Here is a 22,243-nt window from a genome sequence, read left to right on the forward strand (position 1 = left end):
CAGCAGGTGTACTCTGGATGAACCCGATGCGAGCGGCAGGAAGATGGACTCCGCACGCCTGACGGACTCCCGCCGCCATTGGCTCCGCCACCCCGCCTCGCCTCGCCTCGCGCCGCTCGTATTAAAATGGCGCCGGCGATAATCCGAAAGACCTTTCCGGGCCAGAATTTGGGAGTCTTTTGCACAGATGGGCAAATAAATACAATGTTGGTATATGATATCTAAAATGGAGTATTATTATGCTATAGTAATATTTATGCGATAAATACAAAATAAGAAATACTTATAAAAAGGCCTTCATTTTTTAATTGTCAGGTTTTATCATTTTAGATGCTGCATTGAGCACGTCAACCAGGGGTGGGTAAAGTACAGAAGGGAGGGGCCAAATATGTCCCAGTCTGCCCCCCATTTACATTACAAAATTAACCTTTACATATATGTTTTAAATTCATTTAATTAAATAATTAGATAACTGAAATTTTATAAATATATATACATGTTTACGAACACATTTAAAAATCTAATGCTTACCTTACCCCTGCTGTATTTCATTTCGTTTTGTTCTGAAAGATCCAAAATGAGAAAGATGGACAGATGTTCTGTTTATGTTTACAGGAGTACAACATAGACGGCTGGTGGGTCGGCGAGCTGAACGGCATTGTGGGTATCGTCCCCAAGGACTTCCTGCATCCGGCCTACATCCTCTGAGCTGCAGCATCCATCATTTTTCAAAACAGTGATTTTAATTCTGAAAACAGACACGAGCGGAATCCATTTCACTTTCTTTTTCAATTGTTCTTGTCATTAAAATCGGCATTTTTTTTTTTAGAAATGTCAATCAGAATGCAGATGTTCAATTAGTAGTGGTAGAAATAAGTTGCGAGTTTCTATGCAAGCCACTAGGTGGCAGAGTTTTACATAAAGTGACGCATGCAAAATCAATGGGGACTCATTAAGACAAAAAGTGTTTTTCAAATAAACCCCAAAAGATGAAGATAGTTGGCGATCACATTAAAGGCTGACTTTCATTGTGTGATTCAAACATATGTTATTCTAACTTATTTTTTTTTTATAATTATTTTAGATCTTTTTAGGCAGTTAAAAATTCACCCATTCAATATTCAAAAATTTCAGCTCATTCAATTCACTATAATTTCTTCAGAAATTGCTTTATCTCGTTTCAAAAGGTCCTCTGCGATTAATGTAGCTTTGGCGCCCTCTTGTGGTCACTTACGCAAACAGGCCAAATGACGCTACACGGGAATAAAAAACATACTTTCAAAATATTTTCATTGTTACTTATTAGGGCAATGAATTGAATTGTGTGGTCTTTATAAATTTTGTATTTTTATCAATAAATCAAATGTGTGTTTGTGTGAAGAAAATGAAATAAAAGATATCAGGATATAAACATGTCCATATCAGACAGGTCTCCTGCACATGGTCAAGTAAAGCCACTGCACATTTTTTTCCTAAAGTTGAATTTGATTGTGCATTTGTACGAGTGATGCATAGAATATTTAGCCACCGAAAATTAGAAAAAATTAGCATTTTGGGCAAATAAAATTGAAGCGGAAAAAATAGTGCCGATTGTGGTAACGCAGGCACAAAAAAAAAAACTGCAAGCAAGCATATGTATGAATTAAACGCCGGGGTGAGCTTTCCGCCTCAATGTTAATTCATGAGCAATAGCCGGAAGCTAGCGTCTTGAGGCTAACCCGGTCGAAGCTATCTCAATTCATCCGCGAGGAATAATGGCAACGGCACAAAGTGTTAGCGGAAAGCAGTATCGTCATCGCCTCCGAGAAGAGGACGCGGAAGACAACACAAGGCAAGTGTGTGCGTGTAGCAGCTACCGCGCTAGCTTACAGTGGTCGAACTTCTTATGAAATGCAAATAAAGCCCCCGTGGAATAAGCAACACGGCGCCCGGTTCCTTTCACATGAGAAATACATTTATTTTACATGACCGAGACGAGAGCTGCGTGATATTCAACATTATTTTTTTATTTTGATAAATAAAAATATTTTTTTTTCGGCATTTCGGTTTTGGCCAAGCGTTTCTCATTTTCGGCCCAAAAATTTCCTTGTCACCCCACCTCCACGGCAGAGAGGGTTAACTTGGGACTTTCTGTGTGGAGGGAAAAAAAGTGCAATATCTTGAATTCATCTTTGTTTCTCCTAATAAAGCACAAATAAATTCATAGTGACTCAATTATGTTAGCAATTTCAAGACATTAATTAAAAAAAAAAAAACTATCAAATCTACAAAACTGTGCATTCGCATGATCCAAACATCTAACATTTTAATATGTAATTTATTTGTATTTGATGTAAGAATTTTTTTTGGGGTTGCTGACTGTACTTCTAAGTATAATCCCAAAATAATAAATACTAAAACTGAGGTATTTGTGTAAATCAACAAATAGCGGTGAGCTCACAAACAATTCAACAAATATCAGTTGTCAACTTGTCATAAACAAATAAAAGAAAAAGACTCATTAAAATAGTTTTTTTTTTTAATGCAGAACAAGAACATAAACTCAGTCCCTTTTTCAACGTGACAAAAATCACAAATTGCTTTTATTTCCACATTTATTTGTGGCTTTCTCTCACATTTGAAATGTGGACAAGTAGCTAGCATTTCTGCGCCGCACTTCCCGTTTTAAAAACATGCGTGTTAGGTTACTGCTAAGTGAAGACTGGATATTGTCCATTAGTGTAAACGTAAATACTTGTGCAGTCCATTCAGAAAACAGAAGCTAAAAGCTGTTGGGGAACTGGCGCCCTCTGCAGTCCGAAAAGAGAAATCACACCATTCAGCACTGAGGAAGCTGTCACAAGTGTTCAAATTAAAACAAAAAACGAAATATTTTCTTTAGTCTGGCGTTTGTTTCATTAAATTAGGAGAATTGGGTTAAATTAGGGGCAAGGCTGTGCAGTTGTTGGCAAATTGGACATTCAAAGTTTCTCAACTCCTGCGCATAGTTACAAAAAGATAGTTTAAAAAGTGCATTTACTCCAAAACTATATTTATTTCCGAAGTTGCATGAAAAAAAAAAAAGGAGAAAAATGTGTATATTAGCTTTAGCGTCGTCCCGAAAGAGACAACATAGATTTAAATATTGGGGGTGGGGAAGAAAAAAAAGAAAGCTTTACTGTATACAAATTTCGTCCATTTATTTTTGAGATTGGGGGGGGGGGGTTAATCCTCCTATTCATAGTGTTTGTGCTCAGGCCAAAGCTGCTTTAGTGCCATTGAACTATGTTGAAATCAAAGGAGCAGTTCATCATTTAGTCTAATAGAAAAATAGCTTTGCTGCCATCTTGTGGCAACTATTAACAATTGCAATAGTTTTAGGTTACATTTGTGCACTATTTGGGGCAGGGCTCAGTCATCTGAATAAAGTTGTAAATTTTCCCCAAAAAAAATTGATAAAAAAAAAAACATTTATTAAAAAAAAAAAAGTTAAGTCTATGACACATTTCAGAATTGAAGAGCTTTGCATCAAAAATTAAAATAAATGTGTAGGTTCTAAAATGGAAGCTCTAAAAAAAAAAAAAAAACACTAAACATCATCTTTAGTCTGGCAGATGTGGTTTCCGTGTGCCAACTCAGGAGCGGAGCCGCTCCCCAACACGCTGAAGTCGTTATCGGCAAAATTGACATCCAAAGAGTTACTGAGCTCCTCCCGGTCGGCGCAACCGTTGATTTGGAGGTCTGCGGCGGACACCCGCGGCCAGCGCTCGTCATCCTCCCCGGGAGGCGTCTTGGCCAATCCGTTTGGTGACAACGCGTCGTCTTCGTCGCTGACTTGTACGATGCTCTCGTTGGACGACGAGAGCGAGGAAGCCGCACGGTCCTCCGCCGCTTCAGAAGCGCTAACCAGGACCGCCACCTGCGCTTCCGCCGTATCGTGGACCTCCACGGGGGTCTCCGTGCGACCGCTCCCGGGCCCGTCGTCGGTCAGCGTCCGCTCGTCCTGGCCGTCTCCCAGATAGAAGCCGGCGGTTTTGTCCCGAGTGGTCGAGTCGCGAGGTTCGAGTATGTCGTCGTCGTCGGGCGAGAAGAGCGCCAGGCTGGCGCCGTCTTTGTTGTGAGGACGAGGCTGATGAGGAGCTGGGCTGCGGAGATCCGGATGGACGACAGCAGGAATACAGTCAATTGGCAGGGGTTCGATACAAACGACCACACAGCATTAACCAAAAATATGCCTAAAAATGTTGAGGATTGAATTGAATAAACTTTAAATATGGTCATCACAGGCTCAATATTTTTTGTACTTATTTGATGTGGATGTTGTGTTACAGCCTTATTCCAAAATTATTATTTTTTTCTCCTCAAAATTCAAGTTAAGGAAAACATGGCAAAAAAGTTTTGAGATTTTAGTTTTAGGTATTTGAAAACAAATGGAATGGACTGCATTATACCAGCGCTATAATCTAACACTCACTATACATCGGGCCCAAAAAGTTCCCTTGACATTGTACACTTACAAGAAAAACAAAAAAACATTTAAGTGTATTTTAAGTTGAATATAAAAAAGTTGTACATTTTTAAAAGGCCATGTGTTGTAAAGGTTGTACATTTGACAAAATTAAGTTTCAGGGGACATTTTTCCTAAAAAAGAAAAAGTTGTATATTTCCATTTGAATGATTTTTATATATATATATATATATATATATATATATATATATATATATATATATATATATATATATATATATATATATATAAATAAATTTTTTTTTGAAAATGTTACTTCTAAAAAAAATCTTATTTTCAAGAAAATAATTTTCTAAAAAGGTTGTCTGTCTCCTAATTAAAAAAAAAATAAAAATCCAGTTGAGAGAGTGAGTGTGAAAGAGATAGAGATAGAGAGAGGGAAGCAGGAGAGTTAGAGCGAGAGGGGTGAGAGAGAGAGAGAGGGGAGGGGGAGAGAAGGAGGGAGTGAGAATGGGGAAAAGAGGGGAGGAGAGGAGAAGAGAGAGGGAGGGGGAAGGGGAGGGAGAGAGAGAAGGGGAACATTAGAGACGGGGAGAAAAAGTAAGAGAGGGATGGGGGAAAGAGCGGAGGAGTGAAGAAAAGAGAGAGAGAGGGAAGGGAGAGCGTTAGAGCGAGGGGGGAGCGAGAGAGAGACAGAGGGAAGAAGAGGGAGAGAGAAGGAGGGAGTGAGAATGGGGAAAAGAGGGGAGGAGAGGCGGAAAGAGAAGAGAGAAAAGGGGAGGGAGAGAGAAGGGGGAGGAGGAAAAGAAGAGAAGGGAGGAGTGAGATGGGTAAAAGAGAGGAGGAGAGAAGCGTAAAAAGAGAGAGAGGCAAATAGAGAGAGAAAGAAAGGTCAGTTTCTTCAACAACAAAAAAACCATCAATTTCCCCCCAAAAATATGAAGGGAGAAAAAAAAAAAAAAATCAACCAAACTCTCAATAAGTTTCCGAATTTGTTTTGACGCAACACGTGGTTGCTACGGCGACGCCCCCCCACCTCTCCATGGACTCGTACGACACGGTGAGACTGGGCTCCTTGGCGACGGCGTCGTCGTCCTCCTGAGCCTGCGCCCAGCCCCGGTTGGACGAGGCGTAGGTGAGGATGGCGTCCGTCACGGTGTAGGGGGTGTGGCCTTGCACGCAGTCCAGGATGTGGCCCACGGGAAGCTGCGTCTGCAGGAACAGGTGCAGCTGGCTGTCCGACAGGCACACCGTCATGTTCACCACCCTGGAACAAAACACGCTAACTTGAAGGAGGGGAAGGAGGGGGGGCGGGAATGGCGGGAAATGGCGGGCGGTCACCCACTTGTCCAGGAAGACTTGAAGTCCTTGCCGCCTTCGCTCCAGGAAATCGTCGCTACTGAAGGAGAAGAAGGACTTCCCGGGAAGATCCGGAACCGGCCTACGGGACCACAAAGCAGCCCGTCAAAATCATTTCCTCGCCACCGAGATGAGCTTGGGTTCGACCCCCACTCACACCAAGCCGGCGTTTTTCTGCAGCCTCTTCTTCAGCCACGCAAACTCGCTGTAGCGCCGCCGCACACACGACGTCTTGGCGGTGAAGGCCTTGCTGTTGGTCTGCGAGCGCACACGGACAAAAAAAACACACCCGAGCTTCGTTTTTCGTCCGCGCTCAGTCAGGGTTCAAGTGGACGGCGGTGACGCGAGATCACGAGAGGGAGCCTCGCGCTCGTTGCTGCTGACTAAAGGCAGACGGTTGCCACGACAACGGCAGGAAATGATCTGCTGACGTCGTCTGTCTAAGAGGCGGAATACGGCAATTTGAACGGAACCGACGGTGTCCGTCTAGACAAAAATGAAATGTATTTTTATATATTTTCTTTTAATTAAATAATTCACATAAAAATTTAAAAAAATTGTAACACTTATTTTATGATCTACAATTTTTTGCCCAATCAAAAATTTAATAAAACCCATTATTTTAAATGTTATTACTTATAAAATAAATAACCAATTAATTATTATTGTTAAATGTATATTTATTATTTTACAAATAATTAAAATAGTATCAACTTAATGGATTAAAAAAAAAAGTCAATTAAAATCTAATAAAAAGCAAATACATTTTCGGGGCTTAATTAGCGCAACAAATATAGGAGGTCACTATGATATTTTCAAAATTGATTAATCTATCGATTATTTAATCAATTGACTAATCTGATTCATTTTAATTTTGTATTAAAGTAAATGAGTGAACAATTACTGTTGATATGCTGAAATCAGGAGGATTTGGACAATTTTAAAATAAAAATAAAAAATGGCTCCAAACAATTACTTGATGATTAAAATAGTCGCCGATTAAATTGATAATCGATTGCTTGTCGATTCATCGATTTAAGTTTGGCAGCTCTTTTGTGGAGCGACACTCACGTGGAGGAAGATCTTGTAATCCACGTGGGAATTCCACAAGCCTTCGTTCTGCACTCGGGGATCTTGAACCCGCACCGCGACAAACTCCTGCATGGAGATGAAAAAAAAATAAAAAAAATTCTTTGAATATTTCTATTGTATGTATTCATGTATATGAGATGTTATTTGAAAATGTTTGTCCCTGTAGCAAATTATTTATATTTTATTACTTCCCATGGCATAAAATGCATGATGGAACTTAACGCATGCACTTGATGACATCCTTGATTACAAAAGGTCATGTGGTGCGGGTGCGGGTGGGTCATATGAGGTCTATAAATAAACGTATGACGATGTGGTGACTTACGTCTTGGTGGTTCATGGTCATCGCTGCAATGACGTTGGCGTGCGGTGCGAGAGGAGACACGAGAAGCGCTTTCAATTGTCCATGACTCAAGCCTGTCGAAGCAGGAAAAGTCACCCTTGTTGCACTTTTAGCACGCAAAATCCTTGACCCTGACTTATGAATTGAATGTGTTCCATGACTGCATTTGTAACTCAAAACACATTTACAAACATACATTACATTAGAATGTAAAGAAGTAAGAGTTTGGCGCCATCTCCATGTGTTGTGTTTGTGTTAAAATGTTTAAAGTACTGAGAGACTAAGGGTACTTTTTTTTAGCCCGTTTGGCGATTTTAATTATTTGGTAGCATTAAGCTAGTAGTAAACTAAAGCAAAATTCTGGTTAGAGTAAACATATGTCAATAAACAGCTCGTTTTACTGTTTAGTACTTAAATCTCAAGACAATTTTTTTTATAATAAAAAAAATCAGCCATGTGAAAATCTTGTTGAGATATGGCTATATTACTTCGCACTTTTTTTTTTTAAACTTATTTATTATCTGCAGAATTCAGGATATCCAGGCTACCATTTTACTACTTTCCCAAAATTCCACACACAAGAAAATATTACATATTAAAGACTTTAATATTTTCTTATCTACTTTAAGTAGATGAGATAATAATAATAACGATAAAAGATCCCCATCATTTCCACAACAAATTCAAACATTTTAGCTCATTCCGAACATTTTGTAAATTACTTTCCATACTCCCCCAAAAATAAGGTTTTCACAGTAACATCCCCAAATAAAGGGATGTTCCATTTTGTATGTTTTACAGCATTTAATTCTTAATTAATTCAAACCGGAACGATTAACACGATACATAATGACGCCATCTTTCACGCTTGTTCACGACTAGTTGATTTAACTATTACAAAAGTCATTCTAACTAAAACACTTTTTGAATCGGTCGAGTGTATATTTAAAGAGTAGAAAAGCCGTCAAGTGTTTATAGTTGTGTCGCTAAAGCAAACACGAGCTAAACGCTAATCCTGGTGGACTTACTTTTTACGAAGTGTTTGTAAATTAGCAAATGGGCGTATTTTGTTTAAAGTTGTCCCGCTAATCGATGTTGTTGTTCCTCTGAAACACAAGCCGAAAGCGGCCCGGCGTTTCAGTCTGGCGGCTTGTAGGTCCAAACAGCTCCGGTCTCCATTTCGCAAGTCACACGAGACGAGAGCTACCGTATATGCTAACCAAGCTAGCCTTCACGCCTTCATGACGTCAGCGGGGTGGGCATAAGGGAGGCTTTCCTTCTGTTACGCACGCGCATTGGGGCGTCGCCTTCAAGTCTTTGTTGCTTTCCGTTTAAGTCATTTAAAACAACTCGGCTTTAAAAAAAAAAAAAATCAACGAGGCATCAACCAGAGCTTTGAACAAAAGCTGAAAAAAGATGGAAATGTAAAACAAACCAGCCCGCAATAAGAAAACATCACAAATGTAATTTACGTGTCACTGAATTCCGGGGAGCCTTGAAGTGACATTACGCGACAATGGTGTGTGATTGGTGGTGAATAAGGAAGCGATGGGCTAAAAACAACTGTCACTGTTTTCATTGTTTTATAAATAAAACATGCACATACTGTACTTGACAATAAAACCGCACAACCCAATAAAATATGAATAACATTTCTGCAGTATTTTGTTTTTTGTTTTGAGCCCAGTGAAAGGCCATTGCGCATGCGCCAAGCATCTCACTTTCGCTACTCGTCTCAGACGAAAAAAAGGGGCGGAGACGCTAGGCGACATCAGCCAAGCTAAACGCTAGCCGCGCCGTGTTACCTACCAGGTAGGGGGAACACAGTCAAACGCCAACATTATTGGACTCGAATAAAAGCTTTGCGTGGCGCTGTGATCCGTTTCGGACGGAGCTCTAAAAAAAAAACAATTGTGTCAGCGGTGAGTCGCTTTTCTTTTCCCTCCAAAAACGAGTGCTTTAAATACAATGTGTGTGCTTGTGAGTGTGTGTGCGTGCGTGCGCCTGAAGAGAGGTAGACAGAAACCAAGCACGCCTAGCCGTTAGCCACTTGAATTAGCACATTTTCATTCAGCGTCACATCATCGCATCACACAGAGGCCGCTTTCATTGCCCAAAAAATACAAATAAATGTAAAAATCCAAAATGAGGATAAAACGACGCGGTGCATTTCGAGTCGGCTGGAGGCGAAGGCAGCACAACACAATATGGAGGATGGAACGCTCCCTCCATGCTAGCCGCTTCCTGCAGGCATTGCTTTGTCGTGCTTGCCTGTTGATTCTTCACGCGACTGAGCGGCGACCGTTGCGCAACGTGACCACATTAAACGCAAAATCAAAACAAGAGAAGGAACCGCTTGTTTCCTGTTTTAATACCAGGCGATGGATTTCCCCGGCACTTTATTTGTTCCCAAATAGCTGATGCTTCTGTTGTTGTTCTCATACAATGCTTAAACAGGTGGTTGCTTGCAGCGTTTTGGAACACGCATGCATACTTTATTTTTTATTTTTAAGTCTGTTTTTTCGACCAGGGTCATATTTAATAATAGGAATATGACCAAATATTGTTGTCATTTATAAAAACATACATTAATAACATAGAACACTGGTTCTCAGCCCCGGTCTTTGAATACCTGTTTTCCATGTCTCCCCCGTTAACACAGTTGAGGATCATCAGGCTTGTGGGAGACATGATAAACAGGTTTTAAAAAGAAGTTTCAATTTGTGTTCTAGCACCCCCTGGTGGCTAGTTCTTTAGTGTTTTTTTTTTCTTCAATATTGTGATCTTTTATTTAAATATCGCCGCCCTTCATATCGTATCATGATGTTTGGATATCGTTACGTCCCTAGTTTTTACGTCATGCTTTCATGTTTCAAGACCCATCGACATTGTGCTGGCCCTTCTGGTGCGCACACCGTGGCCACCAGGGGGCAGCATATTCCTCACACAATAAATCACAAAGAAGACTGTCCTTTGTACCGTCAATGTGCTGCCCCAATATTAGCAGTTAATTAACCGGCCACCAGGGAGCAGTATAATGCAGATGTGTTGATATACATGAAAGCTCACTAAGCTGCTTTATTTTATTTTTGAGGGGGGACAGTACACTTCAACCGGGAGTGGCGTTAAAACATCTTTCTGAAGAATTGTTTGCTGTCTACGAACTGCTGCGCGTTGTGAAGTAAGTCAAGTAAAGCTGACTGAAACACTTCCAAACATTTTCTCCGGGCCAGTTACCGTACTACTATTCTTATCTCTTTGAGCAGGACCCCCGCTGGTCTCCAGGTCTACCTGTTGAGTATGAGCCTGACTACGGAAACCCCCAACGATGGTCCCAGTGTTACAGAAGTTTCGGGTGCGGCGCTCTTATCATCCAGCTGTTTTATTCCACCGCAATTATATAAACGCTAACGTGCACGTTGCCGCCCAGCAGAGAGCAAGCAGCCGGCAGCCGAGAAGGCGGACGATGTAGCAGCAGCGGAGGAAGAGGAGGAGGAAGAGGAGTATGTAGTGGAGAAGGTCCTAAATCGGCGGGTGGTCAAAGGGAGGGTGGAGTACCTCCTCAAGTGGAAAGGATTTTCAGAGTGAGTTGCGTAAGTTGGGTTGTCGGTTTTGGCCCCGCTGCTAAATCCCAGCACGTTTTTGCGTAGGGAAGACAACACGTGGGAGCCCGAGGACAACCTGGACTGTCCCGACCTCATCGCAGAGTTCCTCCAGTCACAGAAGTCGGCGCACGAAGGCAAACGAAAGGCGGCCGCTGATGGCGACGGAGAAGAAAGTAAAGCGAAGAGGAAGAAAGATGATGCAAGTTATTTTTTTTGTCTATCGCAGATTTTTCTCTGTTGTGGGGTTGGTCTTAAATGTTTTGGTTTGTCGTAGACTGAGAAGCTGAGGGGCTTTGCCAGAGGTTTGGACCCGGAGAGAATCATCGGAGCCACCGATTCAACGGGAGAGCTCATGTTCCTCATGAAGTGGTTCGTACCCAACATGACATTTCACCAGCTACTTTTTTTTAATTAAGCCATTTTTAAATGTTTTTTTTTTTTTTTAGGAAAAACTCTGACGAAGCAGACCTGGTTCCAGCCAAGGAAGCCAATGTCAAATGTCCGCAGGTGGTCATTTCTTTCTACGAGGAGCGGCTCACCTGGCACTCGTACCGCAGTGAAGATGAGAAAAAAGATGAGAAAAACTAAAATTAAAAAATAATGTAAGTTTTGAAGTTGGATTCCGAGGGGAGGGAGGGAGGGGCGGGTGGGTGTCATTGAGGTTAAAGGGAGGGACTGGGGTTAATTAAACGTCATGGTTAGTCCAACGTTGGTTGTGCTTTTTTTGTGTTTAGAAGGTCATCCTCCTGCTTGACATCGTGTCCATGCAGTGTTAACATTGTTACTTCACAACTTTTATCATTATGTGCCATTTTGCGTTTTTTTTTTTTTTTTCTTCCTCGCATCTTAGCAGTCGTGTTCTGATGGATCGTTTTGCCATGATGACTTTTTGTGCTTGGTGATGGTTATTGTTGGTTTTCCATGTCTTGCTGTCATTTTTGGACAATAAATACACTTTTTGTTACGCCTTTGTCTCAGCTTGGTCATCAGTTGCACTGTGATAAAATATTTGATTGGGGCCCTCAATTTCTGTCAGGAGACTAAATTAGTGTCTTTAGACATGTATGGTTTTCTGAGTTCCAAAGTAAGCACATTCAGCGACAAGACCAGGGTTTGATTTTCACAACATCCCTAGTTTCGTAGAGGTCAACTAGTTGCGAAACTTTACCGGAGCCCTCGGCTTTAGTTTGATACGACTAAAAGCACCGAATGCAACGGCTGGAAATAAAAACACTTTTATTAATCCATAAAAACAAATGTTGATTGCCAGCAAACATGGAACTACATCTAAATCAAAAGGTGGCGAGGGGTTGACACAAATATTTACAGGACAGACAAATAAAAAGTGCTTAAGTTTTAGCAGGATGCAAAAGTTGGGTGACAGCGAGGGGAAATGCTTTCGCGCCCTCTTTTAATCTTCTAAGGAGGCCCAAACATAAAATAAAATAAAAACTCTTTGTGGTCACAATTTAGCTTTAACTCATTCACTGCCATTGACGGCTATAGAGGTAAAAAAAATTCATTTAACTATCTCTATTAGTTTGACATTTTCCCCACTTTTGTTAACAAGAGTATGAAAACTTTATTGTACATTTAGAACAGATATAAAATTTGTGATTAATTGTGAGTTAACTAGTGAAGTCATGTTATTAATTATGATTAAAAACTAATCGCATTACGCCCCTAATTCTTGATCTTAAAAAAAAAAAGATAAAAAAGATATACTTTTTTAAAAAAAAAAAATTTGCACACAAAAATGAGGAATTTTTCATAATGAATCCCATGACTTCACTAGTTAACTCACGATTAATCACAAATTTTATATCTGTTCTAAATGTACAATAAAAAATTCTAGGTTTTCATACTCTTAACAAAAGTGGGAAAAAAAAATGTTAAAACTAATAGAAATAGTTCAAATGAATTTGACGTCTATAGCCGTCAATGGCAGTGAATGAGTTAACATGCACACCAAATGCTTATTTGTGGCCACAAATTAGGTCTAACAAGCACAAATGGCAAACTTGTGGCTATAAATGACTACTTTGTGGCCACTAATTGCGTATAACATGCACAAAATTCACATTTGTGGCCATGAGTAGCTAGAATGGCCGCACAATATACATACCATCCGTGCTAGGCAAATGAAGTGCGCTTTCCCAAGAAACTAAGAGAGGACATTTTAGTTTCTAGTGAAGGTGCGCGCCATTTGCTTAGCCCAAACATTAGTTATTCAAACCCATAAATGAGTATTTCATGGCCACAACCGGATATTTTGTGCGCATCTAAATGACGACCCAACATCCACCCACCATCTCGTGTGTGAAGCTTCCGCACTCTTCCTCCCCCCACATGCTTGTTTCTTTTCAGGACCTCAAATGACATCTTTTCAGTGCATCCCTCGATGATGAGAGCATCACAACATTCCTGACTACAGTAGTTTGACCGCCACGCACGCACACACAATGACCACACTCACCCAAAGAACAGGCCGTAAGATTTGAGATGGATGCAAGAGGTTCCTTTCAAAAACCTTCCGGCGCTCCCCTCGTCCTGATCTGATGATTACATTTAAAAACGGGAGGAAAAAAGTGCAGACTTTGAATTTAAAGTTGGCTTGCGTAGACTACAGCAGTGGTTCTCAAACTGGGTTCCCTGGACCACTCTAGGTGAGGCGGAAATTAGCAATAGCTTGGACGTATCATTTTAAGTGCCTCCATTTCCTTTGTGGGCCAATTAAAAGCTCTGATATGATTGTGAATAATCACTATAGAGGAGTCAGGAAAAGTCGCAAAATTAGCAAGCGCCAACGTGCTTTTGTAAACTAGCTCCCGTTTGTAGCCATGTTGTAAGTGTAAGCAGTGCATGTTAGCTAGCGACAGTCGAGATAAGTTCCTTTATTGGACCCCGGGTGCGTCAAACTAAGTCGCAGGCCGCATAGTGTGCGCGCCCAGGGCAGACAATGAGGCGCTCTAGTTTGAGCTATTCGAAAAGCTGCATTTGTGGGCTGTTAGGTCTAGCTAGCTAGTAGGGGTGGGAATCTTTGAATGTCTCACGATTCGATTCAGAATCGATTTTTGATTCAAAATGATTTGATTGACAATGATTTTTGCTCCGATTTATAGCTGTTTAAGGAGTCGTAATGATCTACTCCAGTCTGACTCGCTAATGCTAATTAGCGCGCTGCTCGCGGCACTTTTATCACTCAAAAGAACGGCTCCACGCTGCAAAAAAAAACAACTTATTGGAATAACTTGATCGTGACTTTTTCCTTCTACTCCCTATGTGGCTACAACTTAAGTGTATCCGAGCGCGTGGAACCACACTGCCCCTCAGTGGCCAACTCGGGTACAACATGAACAGTGCTCCCAATAAAGGCACACACAAACAAAGGAAAGACAGTATAAAATAATTCAAATAAAATCGATTCTGAATTGTACTAAATGAGAATCGCGATTCTTATGAGAATCGATTTTTTGGCACACCCCCTACTAGCTAGCTAATCGCAATTGCGCCGGATAACCGCAAATAAAGGGGCTTGAGTTTTTAAAGGTCTTGATGAAAATAAATGCTCGTAAAACTATGCATAAAAGTGCAATTTCTGTACAGATTGTATGCAAAAACAAAATCTATTTAGGAAGAAACAAGAAGTGCGCGACAAAAAAAAATAAAATATGGCAGACCAGATGTGGCCCAAGGGCCTTGAGTTTGACACCCTTGTACTAACAGTCTTAAATATCTAGGTTGGAAGGTTTATGATGAGTTACACTGTTTGATTGGTGGTAGGATTATGAAGGGGTCATTGCAAAAATAATTCTCCCCTGTAAGGGGTCCCTGAACCCAAAAAGCTTGAGAACCCCTGGACTAGAGATTATGAAGAGTCAATGTCAGCAGAGCGCATCAAGCCCAACCTTTTGGAGACGACGGTACATGTGGATGGGAATCTAGAAGAAGAATAACACGTGGATACATTGGTGCAAGGCAGCACTACTTCCTCAAACCCTCGGCGGACTTCCTGACCCAAAGACACTTCGCCATCCTTCCCCCCCATCTCAGAAATCCGGAAAGATGAGCGGTCGAGCGAAATCAGGAGCAGATGCTTTCGTTGAACTCCTCCGCGGGGATATTGATGATTTTGTGATCGGAAAAGAGCGTCCGGAAGCTTGAAGCTTTTAGGGTTCTGCAGGTGCTCGGTGAAAGTGATCGCAGACCTTCAGAACTTTTCGCGCTGACTCGTATTTGCCCTTCAACCGGCCTCCACTAAGCATTTCCTTTTCCCGCCTGAAAAGTCCGGAAGGATGAGTGGTCAAGCGAAGAGCAAGGGGAAAGAGGAGCAGCAGCTCTAGTTCTTGGCCAGAAGCTTGATGAAGCCCCGCCCCCACAAGGAGGTTGATGATCTTGTTGTTGGGACCTTGATGATCTCAATGCCGGATCTTGATTATCCCAATGTTAGCTCTTAATCATCTCATTCTTGGGTCTTGATGATCATGTCTTTAGAGAAGTCGATCTTCATGGCTTGGCTTTTGTTCCTGGTTCAAGCACTTGCTCTTGATCTTAGGTGACGAGGCGGAAGTTCTTGAGGAGCTCCGGGTCCTCTGCGAAAAACAAACCCGGACCTTCACAACTTCCCTGGATGACCGATTCGTCCTCCGCAAAAGCTACCTCTTACAAAAGTCTAGCGTTCCCTTTCCCCGCCTCGGAAATCCGGAAAGATGAGTGGTCAAGCGAGGGAAAATAACGAGGAGCGGAATGAAAAAAGGGCCAAACGAACGCGGGAAGTCAAGCGCGGGCAGGTGGGCGGGCCTTGCCTCCATCGCGTGTTCATAAAGTCCCCTACAAGATTGGCGCTCTCACTTCTTCTTGTCTTTGGGCTTCTTGTCCGGCCTGGGCCGGTTCTGCTCGGTGCGCGGTACCACCAGAACGCTCCCGTCTGCGGCGTACTGGAGCGAGTATCGACTGGGCGGGTAGGGCCGGCCCTGCTCGTCCCGGACTTGGGCGAAAACCTCCTGGCACAGACTCTGCATTTTCTGCTTCATTTGCCGGATACAGCGAAGGAACTCCATCTTTTCCTTGAGTAGCCGGGTTTTGTCACGCCTGAGCTGGTGCACGCCTTCCTCCAGGTTGATGATGGTGTCCAGCTTGCGCTTGCGACAGTTCTGCGCCGCCATTTTGTTCTTGCCGCGCCGGCGGATGTCGCGGACCAGGGCCAACTGCGGCTCGCTCAGCTGGTGCTTGGCCAGCAGCTCGTTGAACTCCTCCACGGGGAGGTTGACGATCTTGTCGTTGGTGAAGGGGATCTTCATGGCGCGGGCCCGTCGCTCGTCCCGGTTCGAGTGTTTGTCCAGGAGCTCGGATGTTGGAGGGGGAAGCTTGGAGTTCTTGGTGTTCTGCTTCTTCGGGAGCTCCGGGTGCTCGGTGAAAGAGGTCCCGAGCGGTAGGTTGTAGGTGTGGTTGTGGTTGAGTCCTCCTAACTGCGGGAGGCCGTGGAAGTTGTCCTGGATGGACAGATAGGAATGAGAGACAGCAAGACAAATCGATGTACTTTACTCATTCACAAGGGAAATTTGCCATCCATCCATCCATGTTTTTCCTCATTAGGCTAAACTGGAGGCTATCCCAGTCGATGGGCTGAGCAGCGGGGTGGACCCTGGACTGTTTATCAGCCAATCACAATTAAGTCTGCCTAGACATTGGACACCAAGAAATAAAGTGATTCAAACTTCCAACAACTGAAATTGGCCGGAGACTAGTCCAGGGTGCACACCGCCTGCTGGGATTGGCTACAGCTTACCCCCCGACTGGAATGAAGGTAAGCGCAATACCAAATGAATGATTTGAAATGAAAAGTCAACCTGAAAGCTCATGCGGCACAGCTTGCTGTATTCCGGCTGGTACCCGCCCACGGCTCCTTCCTCCGAGTCGGACGCGGCGGTGCTGTAGCCCACGGCGCCCTCCTCCGAGAAGGTGGCCGAGGTGGACGAAGATGAGGAGGAGGATGTTTCCGAGCTGCTGGGGGACGCCGGGCTGCGGCTGGAGTCCAGGGACAGCCCCGAGTCCGAGTCCAGCTCTTCCCGCAGCTGCGAGGCCTGAGCGTGGCTGAAGCCCTCCTCCATGGCCAAGTCCAGGAGGCTGATCTCATCCAGCATGGATTCCTCCAGAAGCCCACCGAACGGGTCCACCGGGATGGTAACGTTGGCACCGGTGGCGTTGAGGAGCGAGGGCAGAAATAGTCCGGTGAGATTGGTGGTCCCGAAGGTGGCATTGACATGGCTGGAGTTGCTAGAGGACGCTCGCACCCCGCCAGCAGAATCCAGGTGAGGCGGGAAAACCGGAGGGAACTCCTGGCTGCAGCCGGCCGAGGCCTGGTGGAGGCTCACGTCCTGGTGGATCGGCGCTGCCGGCGGGGCGAGTCCAAAGTCAATGCCGCATCCTGCGTTGCTGTTGTTCACGTCCATGGCCTTTTGACACAAAATGGCATATTACATTTAAATAATTTTAATTAGGGATGTTTTATACGTTTGTTCATACTGATCCCAGTACGAGTCAGTACCGATACCTGTAGTACTTTTGATGTAAAATTTCATTTAACACGGTGAAAAAACCCCACCTTTCTTTCTGATGCAGATGATTCACAATGTGTCAAACTGCCACAGTATAGCGCCAACTACTGCTGAGGAGGACTTAATGCCATATTTCACATGTCCTAGTCTAACTGAAGTACAGTAATTTATTTCTCTATTGCCATGTACTCTTTTGAGGTTCAGGTCTTTTAGCACAAAATATCTCCTCATTGGGTTATCAATATCAACTGGAGCCTTTGAGCAAATGACGGAATACGCAAGTTTGAATGGTCAATTCATGGTCGTGTAATGATGAACGTTTTAAGCTTTGCCTACTTGCAGCTCCATGACGGCCATGATGTCCTGCCACTGCTGCTCCAGGTCCAGCTGAGGCGCCAGGCCCTGTGACGTGGACGGAGCTTCTGCGCCGGGCGCCGCCACTTCGGGTGGCGCGGCCGGGGTGGGAAACTAAAAAAAAAAAGAAAAAGGATGAGGTAAAAAAAAAAAAAAAAATCTTTCACTGTGTTTTCTTACAAAGAAGAGACGTTCACATGGACCCGACTAGACGCCATTTAAAAAAATAAATAAAATATGCCACTCCCTCATTTTGGAACTATAGGGTCACTTTTTTTTTTTTTTTACTGCAGTAATTTGTTTTGTGATTGTCCAGTTTCATCTAGTTTGGCCGTTCAGTGCGCGTTTAACGTGGCCGTCTTTACCTCAGGATCTTCTCCGAAAGGGAACGTGGCCTCCAGCAGCCTCAAGCACTCCTGCAGAGACAGGGAGGTCTGTGAGCCCGCAGCAGGCTGCTGAACAACATGCACACCACAAAGTGGAAAATGAGTGGAAATCGTGAGGCGACTGAGATGTACGTGACACAAAAGATGCAGGGAGTTGGAATTGGCTTGGGCACAGAAAATCGACACCACTCCCGGTACAGATCCTTATACAACCGATTAATACTTGGGTCAAATAATAGCGCAAACAAATGTTGGTTATATGCAAGTTTGGTCCAGGACTAAATTGCAAGCCAGGAGGAGGTGTCGTATTGTGCGCGAAAAAGCTAACATGATCACATTCCTCCCTTAAATTGCTGACTGTGTTGCTGACTTGAGACTCTTTGGTTATACTTTGCACATATTTATTTATATCTTTGGAAGTGGGTTACGCTTCCCAAGCGGTTTACAATTTCAAACTTGCAGGTGGAAGGCATCGAACTGTTTTCAACTTTCATGTGCAATAATTTAAAAATAACAGTTTGGCACCATTATTGGATGGCGAAGGCTATATAACCTGCTGCGGGATGCTCTCGCCCGTCTCGATGTCCACAGTGCGAAGCGTCTGGAGGTTAACGTCGTTCCTCCAGCTTTCTCGCTGCTGCTCCTCGTTGTTGTCCTTGCTCTCCTGGGCCGGGCGCGGCTTGTCCTCCTCGTTGTCCTTCTGCCGGCTGCTGTAGTTAAACACCTCCCTGCCGGCGCCCAGGTCGATGTCCTGTCGCCACAGGATGTCAATCAGGTCGATGTCCTGCGATACGAGAGTTACTACACATGTAACAATGCACGTTGACACGTCAGTGTATATTCACCTCATATTATTCCAGACACAGTGGTGCCTTAAGATACAAGTTTAATTTGTTTCTAGACAGTGCTGGTGAAAGAGGCTAATTATTTGTCCTCTTTTGCGTGTTCCAAAATTTTGAAGACAGATTTCTTGTAAGAAAAAACACCTTGCAAGGATGATTTATTAAACAGAATTCTCCGGTCACGGCAACAACACTGAACATCACGTATGAGGTGAAATTTTCAGAGTGCGCATATGCCCCCTCCCTCGGGGAAGAGGGCTTCTTATAGTAAAGTAAACCGCCTCTCTCCTACTAAGAATGAGTAGAACAGATTGGTTCTCACACAATATGTTACATAATATTATTTTCGTACACAGACTGCACCTGTTTTCATTTTTAGACAAAATATACTCTCAGGGTACTTTTTCCCAAAACAAAATCTAGAGTGGCCGTGAGTGATGATGCGAACAGAGTCAGTGGTGTGTGTGTGGGGCCCCCCGAAGCAGAGTACGCTCCCACGAAGAGAATGTGTGTGCGTAAACACTGAGAGGGAATTTTAGACCAAACAAGGTGTACCAGCTTAGGTTAAGGACAAATTATACCGAGTTCAACACTATTTTACCTACTTCACATCTATAAAGTATTTCAACATGGTTAATATATGGAATAAATAATTAAAATGTTAATAATGTCTAACACTGGTAACTCAAAATGAATGGAAATGCTATATCTAGTCCAGCATCCTAAAAAATAAAAAAAAAGATAAAAATAGCACTCTATAATATTGTAGACATTGTGCTGCGCCTTCTGGTGTGCCGAAGAAATGCAGATTTGTTATATTAATGTACTGTGACTGAGAACCAGAAAGCAGGCAACGTGATCTTTTAAAGTTCTAGAAGCATCAAATCAGCTGATGTTAACATGATATTAGCGCTATGCTAATGTGACCAAAATGGAGTCTTGCTTCATTATGGCTACAGATACACTTTGTGTACTGCAATAATATGAGCATTCTTCTAGGAAAAATATGCTATTAATAAGATTATTCACACGATTCTGAGGCTCTGGGTTCAAATCGGGGCTCTGGCTCATTAACTCAGAGGGGAGCATGTCCCCCCCCCCATGCTTGCATGAGTTTTTGCCGGACTGCCCATTGTTGTAAATGTGCCTATGAATGCTTGCTTGTCTCCATTTGCCCTGGCCTAAAAGTCATTTGGGAAACACTCCAGCTCACCCGAATGATGATATGAGAAACATGAATGAAATATTTCCCAAGTACCTCTTTGCTGAGGTCGTCGTTGTTGTCCTGCCGCTGGTCACCGTCGGACGCCACCGCCCCGAGGTTGCCGTCGGCTATGTTGAGGTTGTAAGTTGTCTCAGGCGGCCCCCCTTCACCTCCTCCGGTCCCCCTCATGGCCGGGGCAGCGTCGAGGTCGTTCACGTCCTCGAGGCCGCCCCCATTGTCCAGGGCGATGCTGGCGCTGCCCGCCTGGCCGCTCTCGGCGTCACGGTGCACCAGCCAAGTGTCGAGCTCTGGGCTGGGCACGGAGAGGCGATCCAGCTGGCGCACCCGGTTCAGTAAGCGGCGGGTGGCGAAAAACTGGTCCAGGTCCACGCTCTTGGGGTGAATGCCATAGCCGTCCAGTGTGTTGCGCAGGTTGTGGAACTGAGTGGGCGTGTAGGCTGAGCTAGGGCCCAGGATGATCTCCCTCAGGGGTGGCAGCTGGCTGCTCAGGTAGGTGTCCACGTCCACCTGCACCCCAATCAGACTCAGAAGGATGGTGAACTGAATCAGGCCCTCTGTGAAGTACTTTTTCAGGTAAAGCATTTCTTTACAAAAGGAACAAAAAGGTGAAAGTAAAAATAAAAACAAAAATGGGACCTTGAACAGACAAGTACAGGAGAACTAAAGAGCTTGAACATTAGCTGGGGAGAGTCCAGGGGGAAACGTTTTCAGCTCTGGGATGGGACAAACGTTTTCACTTGTGAGAGAGAGTCCACTTTCCTTCTTCATATGATTGTCATCTTCCTGGCGAGAGAAACAACCACAGAGCTGTGAGGAGGCAGCAGACATTTCAGACGTCTCTTCAATGCTCGGCTACATTTGAGGACAGGCCGGCAGGACGGCACGCCGCAGACAACTCCCAACAACATCGCTGTCATTTTTTCCTATTACTGAACCGAGGAGCGGTTTAAGCATCACCCACCCCACCCTTGACGGGACAACAACTTCTTGCAGTGTGGCTGAAGGTGAAAGCTGGCCGAACAGCAGACGAGGTCCCTCCCTCCTCTCCTCTCCTTCCTGGTGGTTAGCTCTTAGCCGCCTTGTATTTTTGAACACGCCTAACGTACATAAAGGTATCACGTTGTAAACAAATCACGCAATAGAGTCGTTTCGTCGTGTACGTATCAAGTTCACTTTGATTTTGTTCCCCCTTAAAAACAACGTGAAGGCGTCTTCACTGGATTCGACGTTTTAGCATCAAACAATCTCCCTAGCAACAAGTGGTGATTGACGTGACGTGTCAGCCATTCGCCGAAGCCCAAACGCGGAAGCGACGCGACAGTGCAGCCGTCAGCAGCCAATGAGAATCGAAGCGTGGGCGGGACTAGAAAAGTCTCAACTTCTATTGGAACTCGCAGCTGTCACGCTGCGGTTAGCCTCGTCGGGCTACTTTTTCCTGTCAAAATAGCAAATACTCCCCAAACTAGTTGACTGAATAAGTTATTTAAATGTTGAAACACATAAATATTATCCACTTATAAATATTATCTCTTCACATAAGCGCTTTCTATTGTCATGACGTCGTTTGCTGTGGTCCATGTACCGGCATACGCATTTAAAAGCACTGATTTAGTACTTACGTCAAGAAGATATTTTTATGTTAAGTCTCCATGTCACAAAGTCCACAAACGCCACAATTACAATCCAGCTTGGTCAAAAGTTCAGTGTTGCCGTCGTCCCATTTAGCTCAACCCTCCCAGCCTTCCCTTGTTGGATGGCCCAGCATGACTTGCAGAATTGCTAGCTGCTCCGGCTAGCGTTAGCCTAGCCGCGGCGCTTGACACCAAAACACGCTTTCACAACGCGCATGCGTAGAACATTCTAGTCGCCAGCTATCATCAGCCGACTGAAATTCCCCTCCACGGATTTATAAATATCATCAGGCCATACACGTCACGAGGCAGAACTCTTTCCTTTTAAGAAAAACAGATGCTAATCTTACTTTCACATGACTCATATTTTGTGTTGGATTTTCTGTTATTTCATTCAACATG

The 22,243-nt window shown here is 43.7% G+C and overlaps 4 protein-coding genes across 12 annotated transcripts in view; 2 read left to right on the forward strand and 2 right to left on the reverse strand.

Moving 5' to 3' along the window:
* skap1 (src kinase associated phosphoprotein 1) overlaps positions 1 to 1,067 on the forward strand; it is a 37,581-nt gene extending 36,514 nt beyond the window's left edge. For both annotated transcript variants that reach the window (XM_077550780.1, XM_077550779.1), the window contains exon 13: positions 616 to 1,067. In XM_077550780.1, coding sequence (XP_077406906.1) covers positions 616 to 708 — 93 coding nt within the window. In that variant the 3' untranslated portion in view covers positions 709 to 1,067. The remainder of the gene's footprint in view (positions 1 to 615) is intronic.
* A 1,483-nt stretch (positions 1,068 to 2,550) lies between these two features.
* Positions 2,551 to 8,681, reverse strand: snx11 (sorting nexin 11). The gene is made up of 7 exons (XM_077549768.1): positions 8,270 to 8,681; positions 7,224 to 7,315; positions 6,878 to 6,964; positions 5,964 to 6,064; positions 5,793 to 5,888; positions 5,484 to 5,714; positions 2,551 to 4,124 (listed from the first exon to the last, which is right to left on the reverse strand). Exons 2-7 carry the CDS (start codon positions 7,242 to 7,244, stop codon positions 3,569 to 3,571), a joined length of 1,092 nt encoding a protein of 363 aa, XP_077405894.1. The 5' UTR covers positions 7,245 to 7,315; positions 8,270 to 8,681; the 3' UTR covers positions 2,551 to 3,568.
* A 295-nt stretch (positions 8,682 to 8,976) lies between these two features.
* On the forward strand, positions 8,977 to 11,810 carry cbx1b (chromobox homolog 1b (HP1 beta homolog Drosophila)). Of its 6 annotated transcripts, none has more exons than XM_077549771.1 (7): positions 8,977 to 9,053; positions 10,336 to 10,422; positions 10,508 to 10,596; positions 10,672 to 10,825; positions 10,892 to 11,045; positions 11,121 to 11,215; positions 11,293 to 11,810. In XM_077549771.1, the coding sequence occupies exons 3-7, from the start codon at positions 10,542 to 10,544 to the stop codon at positions 11,432 to 11,434; spliced, it is 600 nt and encodes a 199-aa protein (XP_077405897.1). In that variant the 5' UTR covers positions 8,977 to 9,053; positions 10,336 to 10,422; positions 10,508 to 10,541; the 3' UTR covers positions 11,435 to 11,810. The 6 variants fall into 6 exon arrangements, with proteins under 6 accessions (XP_077405897.1, XP_077405896.1, XP_077405901.1 ...); XM_077549770.1 differs by having other exon boundaries at positions 8,978 to 9,163; positions 10,505 to 10,596; XM_077549775.1 differs by having other exon boundaries at positions 8,979 to 9,163; positions 10,505 to 10,596; positions 10,675 to 10,825.
* Positions 11,811 to 12,065: 255 nt separating this feature from the next.
* Positions 12,066 to 22,049, reverse strand: nfe2l1b (nfe2 like bZIP transcription factor 1b). 3 transcript variants are annotated; one of them, XM_077549765.1, is made up of 7 exons: positions 21,830 to 22,049; positions 20,244 to 20,993; positions 18,697 to 18,927; positions 18,123 to 18,173; positions 17,740 to 17,871; positions 16,696 to 17,301; positions 12,066 to 16,338 (listed from the first exon to the last, which is right to left on the reverse strand). In XM_077549765.1, exons 2-7 carry the CDS (start codon positions 20,790 to 20,792, stop codon positions 15,694 to 15,696), a joined length of 2,214 nt encoding a protein of 737 aa, XP_077405891.1. In that variant the 5' UTR covers positions 20,793 to 20,993; positions 21,830 to 22,049; the 3' UTR covers positions 12,066 to 15,693. The 3 variants fall into 3 exon arrangements, with proteins under 3 accessions (XP_077405891.1, XP_077405890.1, XP_077405889.1); XM_077549764.1 differs by having other exon boundaries at positions 18,123 to 18,209; XM_077549763.1 differs by having other exon boundaries at positions 18,123 to 18,212.
* Between the last annotated feature and the right edge of the window lie 194 nt (positions 22,050 to 22,243).

The sequence above is a fragment of the Vanacampus margaritifer genome, chromosome 18, assembly GCF_051991255.1.
Source record: "Vanacampus margaritifer isolate UIUO_Vmar chromosome 18, RoL_Vmar_1.0, whole genome shotgun sequence".
Classification (NCBI taxonomy): Eukaryota; Metazoa; Chordata; class Actinopteri; order Syngnathiformes; family Syngnathidae; genus Vanacampus; species Vanacampus margaritifer.